At 36.6% G+C, this 16,767-nt stretch overlaps 2 protein-coding genes across 2 annotated transcripts; both read right to left on the bottom strand.

The window, feature by feature from the left end:
• Positions 1-46: 46 nt before the first annotated feature.
• LOC145490238 (uncharacterized) lies at positions 47-7,920 on the bottom strand. Its single transcript, XM_081469362.1, has 9 exons — positions 7,278-7,920; positions 6,560-6,694; positions 5,680-5,791; positions 4,433-4,550; positions 3,355-3,432; positions 3,033-3,127; positions 2,666-2,914; positions 2,417-2,550; positions 47-1,915 (listed from the first exon to the last, which is right to left on the bottom strand). The coding sequence occupies exons 1-9, from the start codon at positions 7,449-7,451 to the stop codon at positions 1,787-1,789; spliced, it is 1,224 nt and encodes a 407-aa protein (XP_081325488.1). The 5' UTR covers positions 7,452-7,920; the 3' UTR covers positions 47-1,786.
• A 756-nt stretch (positions 7,921-8,676) lies between these two features.
• Positions 8,677-16,649, bottom strand: LOC145489033 (putative glutathione-specific gamma-glutamylcyclotransferase 2). Its single transcript, XM_081467925.1, has 3 exons — positions 15,926-16,649; positions 10,851-10,886; positions 8,677-9,513 (listed from the first exon to the last, which is right to left on the bottom strand). Exons 1-3 carry the CDS (start codon positions 16,337-16,339, stop codon positions 9,127-9,129), a joined length of 837 nt encoding a protein of 278 aa, XP_081324051.1. The 5' UTR covers positions 16,340-16,649; the 3' UTR covers positions 8,677-9,126.
• Positions 16,650-16,767: the final 118 nt, after the last annotated feature.

Raw genomic sequence — 16,767 nt, 5'->3', positions numbered from 1 at the left:
ACTAGCATCACATCAACTACACACCATGACACCCCAAACACGTGTATGCCTTTGATAAATCTGTTTAATATGCCATTAGGCCAACCCAGAAAAGTTTATATTATACATCTATAAGAAAAAACAACTAAAATATAACTTCTTGGTTACATCAATTGGGAAGTCCTTTAAACATTAGGTAAAACCATGAGACCTTTAAATAAAATCTGATGATATAATATCACACAAATCTATTACTAAATACCAAAACAACTCATAACGACATACTTTGATTGCTTGGGAGCAGAGTTTCTAGAACTCTGAATCCAAATAAACAAATAACATGTTTTTATGGGTTACTTTTCAAAGTTATAGAACACTGACTATATTTCTGTAGAGTTTGAAAGTTTAAAACTCTGTTTCCATGACTGTTTTAAATTCTTCCAGGTATTTTACCATTCCATTTCTATAGAATGAATGTTTTAATTTTTTTACAATGATTAAAAACTGTTGCCACCTGACAATGACTGAACTGAGTGGGTTTGGAAAAAAAGAAAGGGAAAAAAAAAAACAACAAAACAGAAAAACAGGAAAGCCCATGTAAACAAATCACTACAAGAAAACATAAGGGAGCTTAAGCAAAGCATGACGAAGATGCCAACAAGAACATCCTGAAACAAAAGGTTCAATGAGCAGAACAATGGTTCTGCACATGCCTTTTCAATCTCGACACATTTCTCACCCATCATCTACAAAACAACAACATAAATAATAATGACCAAGTTCTACGTATTTTGGAGAACCTGAACTGCAATGGTTAATTTCTTCTTTTCTTCCTTTGGAATTGAACATTGTCATTGCATATTTAACCTAAGCAAGTTTTTAGACTGATAGGCATACTGAATGGATCAACTCAGTTGCAACATTCAAAGGTAAAATATGAATCCAGTTTTTACAAGCGATCATCATTGGTGCTGGTCTCGTCATTGCTAAAGCTCCCTATTGATTCTAAATTGAAGGAAATATGATTATTATTCCCATGTCCTTATAAACCGACACCACACACCAAAACAGAGCCACAAAAATCTAAAAAGTTTGTGGATATAGTTGACCCCGTACAATGTCACAAGTCCTGCAAGTGCATGCTGCAGCGACAACTATGTTTTCCCTCACCTTTTAGATCTTAGTTGGTCAAATAAGCCTTTTACAACAGGTCCGACAGATTGTACAAGAAATCAAACTACCCACCGGGATATAAAAACAAAGAATCAAACATCGACCAGTTCAAGTCGTGTTGTTTTCCAGGCTGTCACATTCTTTAGACATTAAGCATGGTGGATTTTGTACCATGTGATCATTGAAAGATGACTACTGAAACAAAAAGTTTGTCAAGTGGCAGCAATAGAATGCACATCACCATTGAGTAATAATATGTTATTTACCTTTGTTCTATTCAATGTGAGCGAAAAACTCAATATTTCACAACTGCCCACCTACTCATAATAAAACCATTGTCATTACAAATAAAGAACCACACATTACACACTTAACCTAAGATAAACAAGTTTTAAAGTGATTTGTAAATGTCAATGCAATAGAAAATAAATTAGTTATTTAGCTCTGACCAAATCACATTTTCTTTACTTCTTTATTTTTATTCAGCACTGGCCAAAAACATGACCCTGCACAGAAATACACGAGCGAGCTGTTACAGGGACTGTGACAAATAAAATTTTATTCCTAGCTTTTTCACAAAGTTACCTAGTAGTAATTTGTCGAACTTACTATAATATTATTTTAACTCTTTTCACTATCTGTAAGAGAATGCACTCCGCCTTGGTCTTGGTAATTCCCCAAAGAGTTTCTCTCTGTTGTCATGTACACTGCGAGCCAATGCTCTCATGGATTCGCCAATCTTGCTTGGTTCAGGTATCGCAAACTAAAAGGAAAAAAATATAAATTATATAAATTATCATGGTTGGTTCCATTAACCAGCCAAACAAGTGACTATGTAGATGAAGAAAGAATCTATAATTCTTAATAAAATAACTCTTATTCCCCTCACATAATGTTGTGATAGAAGGAAGAAAAAAGCAAACTTAGCAGCCATTCAAACGCTATGAATAGCAATCATCTAGATAAGGACAGAACAGACAACTGCTTTAAAGAACTCCATCAAAACCATACACAGAGCTGTCATCAAGGGCCGCAACCTGTAACACCTGTTATGGCTGAGTATGTTTGAGAGGTCCTTGATGTTACGGGTAAAATTGCCTTTTCTTGATACTAATTACCCACAAAGTAACAAGTTTGCTACGGGTGTGAAGATCAAGGCTACAAGTGACACAAAACTTGACGATAGCCCTGAAACAGCAGATAGTATATAAGATATGGGTTACACTACTAGAATAATGATGAACTAGGTATTTACACAAAGTACCTCATGATCGTCGTCTGGAGGTGAGCTTTTCCCTGTTGGCATGCTAATGGGAACCGATGTGGAGTACTGCATGGATTTTTTTATATTCTTAACCCTGGGATTGTAGGCTGGCTCTTCACTCTGATAACTGTTATCTGGATAAGACAAAAAAAAAAAAAAAAACAGATTGCTCAGCTGACGTTATTTCAGTGCTGCTTAGTTTATGAATTCATACAACTTGATCAAGTCACATCAAATCACTGTACTCACCACTACTACTGAAATCATCTTCTTCAGACTCAAAGAAAGGTTCCGTGTCATCCATGAAATCGTCCAATGAAAAGACAGGATCTGCATCAGATTCTAATGAGCAGTCCTTTTGCTGTGGTTTGTGTGGCAACCTCCTTGTCTTCCGAGACGGGTTAACCCCAAGATGCAAGGGATATTTTTGTGAAGCCACTTGAGTTATGTGAACTTGGTTAACGGGATGGTGATCATTCAGTTTATGGACTGTGTTTTCTGAAGAGACAGAGAGAAAAGTTGTAGGTTATAAAAATGAGGTCATTACAGAGCAGGGCAGATGTTTCAATTTACAGACAGAAATCAAATTAACATGAGATATAGTTATTATTCATACCAGGTTTGGGTGGCACCGGAGTATCTAATGAACTGTCTACTATTGCCTCATTGAGAGACTCTTCCAATGATTTTTCCTCTTCTCTTTTGATAGTACTATTACAATAAAAGTAACGAATCATAATTAGGTTATGGACTTTTGACTATACTGTGAAAAAAGACTTTTTTAGTGTAATTAATTTTCTTGTACGATCTTCAAAACATAACATGTTTATCACATGACACACATCTGAATGACATTACGTCAGAGCTACTTTCTTCTTGAATCACAAGGAAAACTTTTAAGAGTCACATGAAATGAATGCCAAGAACATGTCACATACCAATAAACAGCCTGTTTATCCTTGAACACCTGTGACTGAAGGGAAGCAAATGCTGCCTTCTGTTCATCAATGAATTTCCTGTCATGACATCAAAGAAATTTGCCAGATGTTAGGAATTCAAAATCCTCAATTTCATGCATTCTTTGAACATCCATATCAGTGCAGTGTGACTCTAGGCTTTAATTTGCCTTAGGAGCGCATGATAAAGCTAAACAGGCTAAACCTCCATTATAAGTTGTACAAAACCCAGCCCTGTCAAAATGTGCCAGCAGCTGCAAATTAGCTGACAACAATAAACTTCATGAATTTTGCTGCTTACTTCACACCAAAGATCACTAATCCTGACTATTACCAAATCCATAGACCTTTAGCCTTTTTCTCTGCCAACTATTAACACTTCTACCACCCAGCTTGATACTACAAAACATCTTAACAGGCTGAACACATGGGAGACCAGAACAGGTTTGAATTTGAGCTGATCTTGGTGTCAAAAGTAATTATTTACAGTTGAATCCGGCTATTTTGAACTCTCAGGGGAAACAAAAAATAATTCAAAATAGTGGGGGTTTAAAATAGCTGATAGTAAATGACTGAAGGGCAAATTCAAGGGAAATGGTTCTGAGTTACAAGCAGAAATAACGAGGAATTTAAAATAGCCAAGCTCCAATTAGTGGGGTCCACCTGTAGTTGGCAGTTATCTGTGTACTTTTCATTTACAATCATGTCTGTGTGTAGAAAAAGATTATCAGGCTGCTTAAGCCTTCTGGTAAATGTGTAGTTTCATTTTGTGCAAGCTGTGGTGTAAGGGTTAAGCACCTTTTTCACTTCTTCTAGGGCACAAGTCATGTAGCTTGGCAAAATATAGTTATCACCTATTCTTGACTAAATGAGAAATTTTTCAAAGCAAAACTTTCTTTCAGAAGCATCTGCTTGCTTTCAACTGTTTCATAGACCATGGAATGGAATAGGCTAACATTTGAGCTTGCAAAATTAATAGGCCATGTTATGATCCCTCGAATCTGCAAAAGCTTAAAGTGACTTTGACTGGGTTACAATAAACAAGAAATACTGCTGTTACCGTATTCTTTCATTCATGGCGTTTTCTTCAGCCTCAAGGTATTTTTTGACACGTTCCTGTACACTGACCATGGCCAGAGAAATCATATCCTGGCCAAGCAAAACGGCATTCCCTGCAACTGATCACAAGATTCACTCATTTATAATGACATAGAGCAGAATCAACTTAAACTGATATGTCCCTTTTACGAGTAAATGTTTGAAAACTAAACATAGTCCCAGGTGGGGAAAAAGAAAACTTCCCTGATATTTTTATATTCAATAAATTAAAGTTACATTTGCTTTAAAAAGCCATTGTATTTCAATCTTGTGACTAAGAGAAAAATTCAATATATTCACATTTTTATCACATGGCAAGATGGACACTTTAAGAGCTTTCATTTTGTTCAAGAGACTGGTAAAATTTTTTTGCCTGTGAAAAAAAAGAAGAACCACTGGGAACATACAAATTTACCAACCAACAATTCGTTTTTGCATTTCCTAAAAATATTTGCAGTTTTTAGTGGTCTTTCTTTAATTTAATTATTCAATATGATACATGCACCAAAGCTATTTGAAATGGACAATCCTGCAAGTGATTTTGCAACTGGAAGTTACAACATAACCTGATTCCAGAGTCTGAATTCCTGAGATGCTTATGAGTCAAAGTCCTTATTATTATAACCACTGGGTTCAACAGGTAAATTAACAAAAATGTAACCTAACATGAAATGGGAGTCAGGTGTCCCCTTACCACTGAACTTTGCACTTAACACTTTCCACTAAATACTAAGACTTAAAGTCTGAGAAAATACATTCCTCTCCTTACAAACATCTACTCCTTTGCAAGCAGCAAATCTGAGATAAAAGCCAAAACTACATATTCTGTACCAAGTTTTTACTATCACCTCTAGAACGATCTGCAGAGTGTCTATTACATTTTGCTCATTACTGAGGTTAATCAATTAGAGACACTACGGAAAAGGTCTGACTTGAATCTCTAATGACTCAGTCAAATGAGGATTGACTGAGTCTGGGGGCAAGAGCAGTCTGTTCCCGAGGTCACCACACCCTTTGCTTTACAGCATGACTGAAAAAATCTCGACAATGTAATAGAATGATTTGCGCTTTTCTCGAAAAGAACCTCTTTTAAAAACAATTTCCAAGAATCCAAGACTGTGGTGATTTTGGCAAGAAATAAACCACAAGTACAAACATATATCATTATTTAGCCGACAGGGACTATATCTGTTACCTTACTGAACTTACATGAGTTATCAACAATTTGTTGATCACTTTCCTTCACTGGTGTGACAACAAGTTTGAAGACGGAGGAATACTCTGAGGAACTGGATATCTTGCCATGAACAACAGGGTCACTCTGAAACAATGAGAAAAGGTTTCCATTAACTTAACATTTTTACTTCTCTCGATAGTGACTGAATTAAAGTTTAACCCATAACAAACTAAATCAGAAAGAAAGATAAAACCAAAATAGGCTTCTACAGTGAATTACCGCAATCTAAGGACATGCAATGGGACTCAGAAGATAAGTACGTGTAATACATGAATGCATTTTACTGGCATTTACTTTGGATTGCCGTAAGAATTTGTATAATGGTCGGGGACTTCGTTATAAAGAACTTTGTTGCATGTACATCAGGGTTCAACTGTACAATGCTTAATGGAAACCCTATCTTCTGAGCATACTAATACTGACACCAATACCACCTTCTCCCAGGATGAAACAGGGTAATAATGAGGCACCAGACAGTACCAGTTTATCAAGGTCAAATTAAAAAAATAGAGCAAGTATGTATACTCTCTATGTACATGTATGTAGGATGCAACGCTGAGGATGATTAAAATGATTTCCACAGAGTATACCAAAAGGAAAGGTAACAGAAGAGAAAAATATGCCAGATACTTCACTACAAAAAATGTCCCCTTTAGCATTGCACTTTCAAAGTGTCAGCTAAGCAACTGTCAGTTGGCAACCTAGACAACAGTTAGACAGTTTCTTAAATCCAGCTGATTTGTGACAAGACCACAGAAGTATTATTGGGCAAATAAACAGCTGAAATAACCCCAGTATCATTAATTATTTTCATCAGTCTTGCTCTAATGAAACAGCGAGATCTTTTCTTACCTCTAGTGCTCTGTTTATGAGGACACGATCATATTTTTTGACTGCATGTAAAGCATGCGTGTCCATGTTACAGTTGATGCAAGTAAAAATATCCCAGTCTTCTACTCTGGTCTCTCTAACTAGGCTCGGCACTTCCTGAATTGAAACAGAAAAAGAAGATTTCTTTTTAAAAGTTATTGTTCAATATTGTACGATGTTGAAAACTATGATACGAAATATTATAAGAAAAAACAACATAAGCTTAAAACTCCTGCAGAAGTCGAAACCCTGCTGCTATTTTGAGCTTCATTTTAAAAATCCCCCCTCCTGGCTATTTTTATAATGAGCTATTTGAACAAGAACAAGGCGATAACACCGAAAAGGAAATCCACAGAGGTTTTTCGAAGCTTTATTGACGTACGTTCACGTACATTGTCAGCAATTGTCTTGTAGAATTTCCTGCTTGTGATACAAGACACTTGTGCCGTAAATCTGATGCAATAATCCTTTCAAGTCACAAGGTAGACTTCCTTGCAAGGATTATCAAGGAAACAAAGCCTAGCACTGCTAGTAAAGCAAAATAACAGATCGAAAATCTTGATATTTTTCACATCTAGAGAGACGTACTGAAGCTGTGAAAAGCCAAAAGCGCGCCAAACCTTCGCGGTTTTGTCAACAATAATTTTTTGAGATAGCTCCAAAATGCTTTCTGGTTACAAACTATCAAGGGAATACTTACCTTTGTTATCCCACCAATTGCCAGTTCAACTTCATAAAGTCCCTGATCAAAGAAAGCTGCCGTGCAAGTCTCTGCCACAAACGCTTTTCCATCCGCTTCGCGAGTCGCCTTCTCCTTCACATGTACAGTGAGATTTAAACACTTACATCTAAACTTACTCATTGCAATAAGCATTTAAGACAACAGTAACCTTCTTTCCTAAAGTAACTGTTGTTATTTCGAGCCAAAAAAACACAGAAATTGCACTGCAACAACCTATATGTCCTGCCGATAACAAATTTTTTTTTATTGAGACGAACCCGTGACAGCAGTCCCGTGACAAAGTCTCGTGACTTGTGGTACCAGACCATTTGGTGAAAATCCACCAATCAGAAGGCGCCTCTCTTGACATGAACCTATGACATTAGATTCCTATATCAGCTGATTGCCAGACTGTAAACTATTTGCCCAAGGGGAATTAAACTTTGCTCGATTATCATTTCCCCTTCCCTCCCAATAGAAGATCGACAAACGTTTATTTCTGCAGGGACAGGGAATTAAAGCCTTGTTCCAAACTTTTGATAACTTCAGCGCCTGTTTTCCCCAAATAATCTGAATAATCAGACGAATCTAGAGGGTTTACGGTTTTGAATTTAAACATAATGACTGATCGGTTAAAATGTGTTTGACATAAATGTCACCTTGGTTAACCCTTATAATTACCGCGATTATGCGTTATTAACCTGAGAGACAGTTTTCACCACGAAAACCACAGTACACCCAACTCAAACGGGATCAGTGTGAATGCAAAATATCTTCCTCCTGCTTATCAGACACGGAGTTATCTGGTTATTTTGTAAGACATATGCGAAACAATAAGGAACTGCATTTCAACCAGTCTGGATCATTATTTTAGCTAGGGTTAATATACAAATAATTTATTAAATGAATTAATATGATGAAACATTTATTAGAACACCGGGGTTATTTAAATCTTTATTGTGGGATATATTTTTTTGTCTGGTATGTTATTCTCTTCCTAGGTTTTTTTTTTTTTTCACTTTCCTCCTTCATGAAAGAAATTACTGAAACAAGAAAATGACAGAGGGAAGTATGGTACCTTAGTTTGCCTTATGCAATTAATACTGGCTACGGCCCTAACAAGAAGAGCATAACAAACATATCATCCGCTCATGTGACAATCTAAGTTCTTTTAAATCTAAACTCAAAACTCATCTTTTTAAGAAAACTTATTATTCTTAGCGATTTTTACTTTCTATTACTTTCTTAAATGCACATTTTTAATTATTAAGATTAGTACAGATCATTTTGGTGAACTGTACAGCACCTAGAGCAGGCATGGATAGGCGCTATATAAATATTTATTTATTATTATTATTATTATTAATTAAGCCAGTCATAATTAATTATGATAATAATTATCATAATAATAATAATAATTAACTGACCAGTAATTACTATGCTTGTCATTCTCTGTTCTTCAGGGGTGTGTTAAATTTACCTTGTTTTATCTGAGGCAGCGAGCTTGTTGTGTTCTGTAAGTAACCAAGTTATAAATACCCAGTGATATCATCCTGATTAATATGAAAATATATGCGCCTTGAAAGATTTTTGCTCCTCTTTTTATGACTGTAGTTTCAGTGAATTATTGACTTCTAAACACACTTAAATGCTTGTTCATTACAGATAAAAAATTTCTAACTGGAGGCTTATTAGGGAGGTGCCTCTTATCAAGAACTGAAGTGAGGGAGGGCACTTATATAGTGAAAGAAGAACAGAGGTAGTAAAATCAGCAGAAAGCCGTTTTAAAAGGGGCAGGTTTTCAAAGAGGAATTACAGCAACTATTCATTAAGAAGGTTTGCATTTAGAGGAAGAAGTTGATAGACCATTCTTCACTAAAGCCTCTAATTGAAATAAATGATCATCGGTTATCTCTGGATGAATGCTTCGCACTGCTTGAGCAAGATTCATGAGGTACTCAGTGTTTGTGCCACTGGAACCTTTGGACTGTAAAATTTGTTCAGCAATCTCAGATAAGGGGGCAGGTCCAAGATAAAATTCATTGCAAGGTGTTGCAATGTATATCTTTGCTTGGAAAGGACATCTGTGCAAATCCTTTGGATGAAATGTCACCCATGTAGCTTTGTAACCATTTTTCTCTCGAAAGTCAAGGTAGTCAATCACTTTTGGTATGTCTTTTGCTGCAATTTCATAGGCAGTTCCCCATACTTTTTCCTGCAATGTACAAGAACACATACAGTGTCAAAGGTGAGTGAACATTTTGGTTGCACTGCTTGCCTACCATACTTGATACAAAACCAAAACTGTAGTTAGTTAAGCTGAAACTAATATTAGTTAAACTTAAGTTTAGTTTATTCTTTCCATAGCCAGATGCAACATGCATTTCTCTTTTCATATTTATTTCATAATACTGATGTGAATTAATTCTGTAAAATTAATAGTGTGCAATAAAAGTTGATTAATTAGAGATTTCCAGAACAATAATTGAAGAGAGCATTGTGCAGTTCCAGATATTCTTATGTAAGTTCATAGTAGATTCTGAGGGGAACAGGTGTCTCGAAAGCCAAACATTTTGAAGGAAATTATAAAGCTGACCTGGAATTTCTGGAGGGGTGGGGTGGGGGTTCAGGTTTAAACCAAACAACCTTCTGTGGGAAGCATATCAGAATATCTGGGGCAAAACCGGCCTTTACAAAGTTTAACTAAATCAGGCTTCATTTAGCATCAGCCATGGCAATTTAAAGTGCTTCATTGGTTGTAAAATCCACATCATTGCTGTGTAGCACATTCAGATATAAATTTTTATCCCAGGACTGATCGACATACACATGCTGTTTCTCCTTACAAAATCAGAGCAGTGTCAAGATTACAGGTGATAGCATTAATCCTGCGGCTGGCTCCCATATGAAAAGGTCGGGGATGCTTGTCAGAAAAATTATTTGAATTAAACGCCAAAGGAGACCAATTTGGGTGTAGCTCGAGCTTTATTAAAATGGAATAGGCTTGACTACCAGCTCTTGTTCAGGAAATTAAAGGAGCCCTTGCTGCTGGTAGACCAGACTAGAGAGACCTGTGGATAACAAGCCTAAAAATGGAAATAAGGGTGTTTTTTTCATGTAATATACCAAACAAGAGAGACAGTGTTTCATCGGGATATCGAAACACCAAGAAGAGAGTTGAAAATACGATGTGCAACGCAGAGTATTTTTGACGGAATCGATCAAGGTGTTTGCTTAGCTGATGAAACACTGTCTCGATTGTTTGATATATCTTCTCAATTGAAACAAAAACAAGGAGAAAACGGAGAAGTAAAATTGTCCAAATCATTAGTATATGCTAATTAAGACTGGGTATCCAAACCTCCTTCACAGTTGTGATTTTCTTTGTTTTAACTTCATAAATTATTAATGAGTTTGAGAATATTATTTCTTTGAGTGCAACCTGAAAGATACTTAATTGACCCCAGGAAGTAATATACAGCCAGATATGAATGAATGTGAATTGGAAGATTCAGAGATAAGAACTGACAGATAAATACACTCTAAGCTCACCTCAGGATTTTCAAGAAGAGTAACTACCCTTCCAGGCTGAAAATGAAATGAAGAGAAATAAATGAGCTTTAATTTAATCAACTAACCAGTAAAAATTTGATGTGCTATGTTATTGAAAGCATGAAACTTTAAGACTATGTCTTTTTGAGGGGAAGGGGAAGGGGAAGGGGAAGGGGAGAGGGATCATTCTTCAGGCTAGATTGTTTCAATGTATCAAAATATTATAAGTCTCATTAATTTATCAAGATAGAAATTTGCAAATTTGCATAACATCACGCAAAACAAAATTTCAACCTTGATTTTATGCTGTTGGATATATCATAGTTAGTAGAGGTCCCCTCTACTAACTATGGATATATCAAAATGGTTACTACAGTTCCCTATCAAATGCTTTGACATTAATAATATTAAGCAACCATGTCATTAGGCATCTCTTGATGATACTTGCTTATACTTGTCAATAAAATCTCAAACCTGAGTTACCTTGCGAGCATAAACCCCAGATTAACCAATAAAAAGTGAGCAAAGATAATAAATATGTCCATAACGTCAATTTGATAAAAATTTGTCATTACCCAGAACACAAAACTGAGAACAGAAATCAATGCTTTCTTAATTTAATATCTTGAATAATTTTTAAAAAATTCTTGTTAATTTAGTGAACATTTACATATTATTTTGAAAGTGTGTGAGTTCCCAATTTTGACAATAGGATTGGTAAAAGCTCAAATCTTTCAGTAGGATATGACATGTTGGTTGTAATTTTCGCGACTCAGGTCCAAGACATGAGAGCTCAGTGATCATAGCTGGTAGATATATTATCATCATTCAATGCATTTTTTTCTCCCTTTTCATTGGCCAAGCATAGGTGTACGGGCACCTTTGGACTTGGCAGGGGATGGCTTTCTTGCCCAAAAAAAATTACACAAAGCCCGAATGCGAGAGTGTTGAAATCGGGTTGAAAAATGCACTCAAATTGCATGAAAACAAATATGTTTACATTGTTCCCACATCTAATGAAACTGCTAAAATAATTCCAAAAATAGTTATATTCAAAGCTTACATAATCAATCAATCATACTCCATTGACAATCTCAATTCGAGGAAAATCCAAAACTTATTAAAAGAAAAAATTCTTAAAAAGTAACTTATAACTAGAAAATTTATTTACGTCAGTATGGGAAATCATGCAAACAGCATTATTTTGTCATATTTCTCTCAAGCGTCATTTCCCAAATCATTAGCGTTTTGCCTGAAAAATCACATAATTTCTGTTGCTGGGGGGGGGGGGGGGGGCTGCAGCCCCCCTTGCCCCCCGCCCTCGAGCTTGTATGCCTATGTGCCCAAGAGCCCACCACATGACCAGAAGACTAAAAAAAAAATAAGAGCCTACAGATAATAAATTGTCTGCTCATGTGTAATACTGTCTAAAGGTGTTTTGCTGCAAATAATATTCTGCTCATGCGTAAAACGTAATAATATTGCAATCACACTCTTGTGTGAAAAATGGCAGATCGCTTCCTAATGAACTGTCAGGGAGTGATAAGCATAAACAACCGGTTGCCACCCACTGGAACAAAAACAAATCCCTGACGTAACTTTTCACTGACTGTAAAGCAATTTTCACTGACTATGCAGGATGATTATTCTGGCCATGAATCAACAAAAATAAGAATGGCTCAGATAATTCTTGTCACAAAAATATCTCATAAAATAATTTTTGGTGATATTCCCTGACTTTTCACTGACTTTGTACTGGGATGCAGAAATTCCCTGACCTGATACAAAACTCCCTGACTTTTCCCTGACCTTGAATACAATCTCATTTTCCTTGACTTTTCCCTAAACGTAGCAGCCCTGATAAAATATGAAAAAACTTGGTGATCGAATGAAAAATCAATTAGTATCGAACTAGGTTATTGGCTTCAGCAAATAATCTATCTACTTGCCACTGGCAAATCAATAATCAAATAAAGCTTATGCAGTTATCCAGTTTATGCTATTATGTTTGGGTCTCCGATAAAATAATAGCGGTAGCCTTACCCCTGGCCGTCGATAAAACCCTGAACATGGAACATTCTGGAATATCCCGGAACATTCCAGAACATCCCGGAACATTGAAAATTATGAGAAAAATATGCAAAATTAATTTTTCAAAAATTAAAATAAACAAAAATAAACTGGTATCAGTTTGGAAAATAAAGAGCAAAACAAAAACGTTACAAACAAAAAAACAAAAAAACAAAAAAGCAAAACAAAAAAAGGAAAAGAAAAGAGAGAAAAATGAAAATGACTACAACGAGTGATGGCTCACAACTTAGAAGACTAATCCATTCCTTCCAGTCGTTCGCCATCAGTTTAATCATGTGGCTGTCCCTTATTCCCAGATCTCGTTGTTCATAGAAAGTCAAGGTTGTGGCATTCGAACTCTCTAATCAGACCGAAAAATATGGGTACACGAGTGTGATTTCTTTATTCAATTCAGTATGTCAGTTCAAAGATATGTATTTATAAAATAACTGAGCCACTACGTGCGCTCTCATTGGTCGATAGGTGTGTTTAGATAAGAGTATGTAAACATGGTTGTCACGTTTTAGATTCGCATGTGTTTCTGATCAGAATTATTTTATGAGAGCAATAGAGCACTTTTTCCGTATTTGCATAGCCTCATCTAAACACTCGTGTGGTTGGGAGAATTCTCGAAAGTTATGCAAACCCTCGACTACGTTTCGGGTTTGCATAACTGTCTTGAATTCTCCCCAACCCTCCTCGTGTTTAGATGAGGCTGTGTAAACACAGAAAAAATGCTCTATTGCTTAAATACACGATTTCTCATGAAGAAATAGTTTCTCCATGAGATAGAAATAGAAACTCTTGGGCATTGAGTTTCTTGTGTAAACTAGTTCAGACTGCTCAAGCTGTGATGACAGTGTAAACAAATACAAACACAAAATTTAAAAACATTTGGTGACGTGCTGTCTTACAGGGTCGCTGGTCAAAACTTTATTGTCTCAAGAAGTATTTGTTACAAGTGTTGGTGATCTGAAATTGAATTCAAAGTGTCGCCAACAGTTCAAATGCCTTTCCTGGAAAATGTTTTCTCCAGTACAAGTTAATTCTTAATTAATTAAAAGCTCTTTTACTGTAGGCTATAATCTATTCATTGCTAGTTCAAGTTCATGTGCAGATTGTTATCTGTCATTCGATCAAACTTAGTTTTCTATGGAGCCATTTGAATGCCACCAAAGTAGACCAAACATGTCACACGCCTGAACACACTGCTCTAATCTTTGACCGAAAAGGCTGAGTCTGCACTTGGTGGGTCATAGTGCCAGGTGTTCCTAGCGGAGAGCGCGAAACTGGGGATGATAATTGCAACATGAAGACAGAACAGTAGTGACAAAATTATGTCTACTGACTTAACAAGCTATACTGTATGATACTCCTATGAAAACCTCAGATGTTGAAGAAATCGGGGATCAACAAAGGAAACACAATGAATTACCTGGCATTCATCGTCTGAATCGTCTAGGTTTGTGCTATAAAGCCCTGTGACGCAATTGGCCGAAAAGAAGAGGAGCCTGCACTCATTGTGGTCAGTTGAAGGAATACCCAATGCTTCCTACCCCCCAAAATATATATAATATTATTATGTTATTTGCTGGCTGGGAGGTCTGTATGGTGAAAAACTGTGACCGAGGTCTTGAAAATGCTATGGCCTTGGGCAGCATTTTCAAGCCGGAGGTCACAGTTTTTCACCATACGGACTGACCGTAAGCCAACAAATGCTTGAGAAAAAAATAAATTTTCATATTTCCAGCTGAACCAGTTTATTTTTGTTTATTTTATTTTTAAAAATTTAATTTTAAACATTTTTCTCATAATTATCATAATTATTCGATGTTCCGGGATGTTCCAGAATGTTCCGGGAGGTTCTGGGATGTTCCATGTTCCAGGTTTTATCGATGGTCTTACCCCCCTGAGATTCCATTAAAATTGATTTATAACAGATCTGATGGCCCGCTGGATTAGAGAAGGCAAATAAAATGTGTAGATTGATTGAAGAAAATAAGAGGGCACGGTCATGAATCCTGTAGTCTGATTTATTTAGTTCTTATCGCGTTCCGCGATCGATGTGTGGGTGGAAAAGGTCAACAACTATAAAAGTGATTTGAGAGAGAGGGAGGGAAAAAAATATTGAGTTATTTACATAGCGAAACTGCCCTTGGCGCGCGTGCGGCCTCGGACGGCATTTTCAAGACCTCGGTCACTGGTTTTCATTGCACGGACCTCCCAGCAGGCAAATAACATAGTTCATATAACGTTTTGCTAAATTACACAAGAATAGTTTCGTGTAGAAGTATTTTTCAAAAGCTTGGTTACAAAAAAATGATGAATCCCAAGCGGCCTGTAGGTTACTGGTTTCGTAAGTGTGTTCTCTCTGCTCATAGGTCGAAGGCCTTCAGCCTCACTTGTTTATGGAGGACGTAACTTGTCGATCAGAGTCGATCATCGAAAACGTAGTCGATAAGTTGATAGTACTCGATATTTGTTGATAATTGTCAATCGACAAGTTTAATTTGTCGATAAAAGTCGATAATCACAAGATTTTAAACTGATTATCGATTTTATCGACAAAAATGCAGACACATTTTTCAATCGGCTACGAAATTATATAAGTGTAAACAGCTTTTAAGTAAATCCGTATGGCAATAAAGTTGAATAAAAAACTAATTTGTCGATCAAAGTCGATAATCACAAGAAATTGTGTGATCAATTTTTATCGACATCTGATATTTGTCGATTGATTAGTATCAAATTCGATCGACAACGATCGATTATTATCGACTATCGAAATTATCGACATGTTACGTCCTGGTTTATGTCATCTGATCACGACCGCTGTGTTTTCTCATGATAATGTAACGCTCGCTGTATCCTGCAGCGATAAACGAAATTCCCGTGCTCCCGATACCTCGTTTAAGGTTTTGTTAAAATTAATGATTAAAATATTTCACAATCGTTTCAGTGTGATTAGTGAAAAGCTTACTACACCGGTATCAAGTTACATGTACCTTCTCTGGGACACCTCTGTGATCGCTGCTACCTTGATAAAATCGACGTTCGTATCCCTCAATGAAGCCTGGAACTTTACTAGCGAAGGGAAAATTAGCCTTCCAGGTCAACGATCCATAACCAAATATCCACAAGTTATCTTCATCTGACATACTGTCGGCTCCTGTCCGCCGACAAGCAGATCGACAGGTGCAACGACCAAGGGAGGCAGAGGAGAGAGAGCCTGGGAACGAGGTTACGGGTGGCAAGCCAAATCGACGTCGCGTCATGTCACGTTGCGTGGCAACCACAATACTTGGTTCTATAAAGGTCGGAAGGGGGTGGGGTAGGGGGGAACGTTTGACTTTTGAAGAGGGGTAAACAATTTTGAACAAAATATCCTGCAGGCAAACTTGTAACCCCCAAAAATTCATTCACACGACCATTGGCAAGCCAAATCGACGTTGTGTCATGTCACGTTGCGTGGCAACCAAAATACTTGGTTCTATAAAGGTCGGAATGGGGTGGGGTAGGGGGGAACGTTTGACTTTTGAAGAGGGGTGAGTGATTTTGAAGAAAATATCCTGCAAGCAAACCTGTAACCCCAAAAAATTCATTCATACGACCACTGCCAAAAAAAAACATTCATGCACGTTCAGTAAGCCAAAAAAGCATGTTATAAGGAGAAAAAAATTATTTTGCATACCGCCCAAGAAAAAAAGCTGGCTTGAGGAAAGTCTGCCTGTCACTTTCATTTGAGTCCCATGTAGCCTCCATAAAAAGTAAAATATAATAAATACAATTATCTGTTAAACCAGAATATTGTACAGTGCCTGAAATGACACAATTATTGTTTTATTGA

Source organism: Orbicella franksi, chromosome 6 (assembly GCF_964199315.1).
Source record: "Orbicella franksi chromosome 6, jaOrbFran1.1, whole genome shotgun sequence".
Taxonomy (NCBI): domain Eukaryota; kingdom Metazoa; phylum Cnidaria; class Anthozoa; order Scleractinia; family Merulinidae; genus Orbicella; species Orbicella franksi.
Note: the sequence above shows the minus strand (reverse complement) of the source record. Positions and strands in the feature narration are given on the sequence as shown.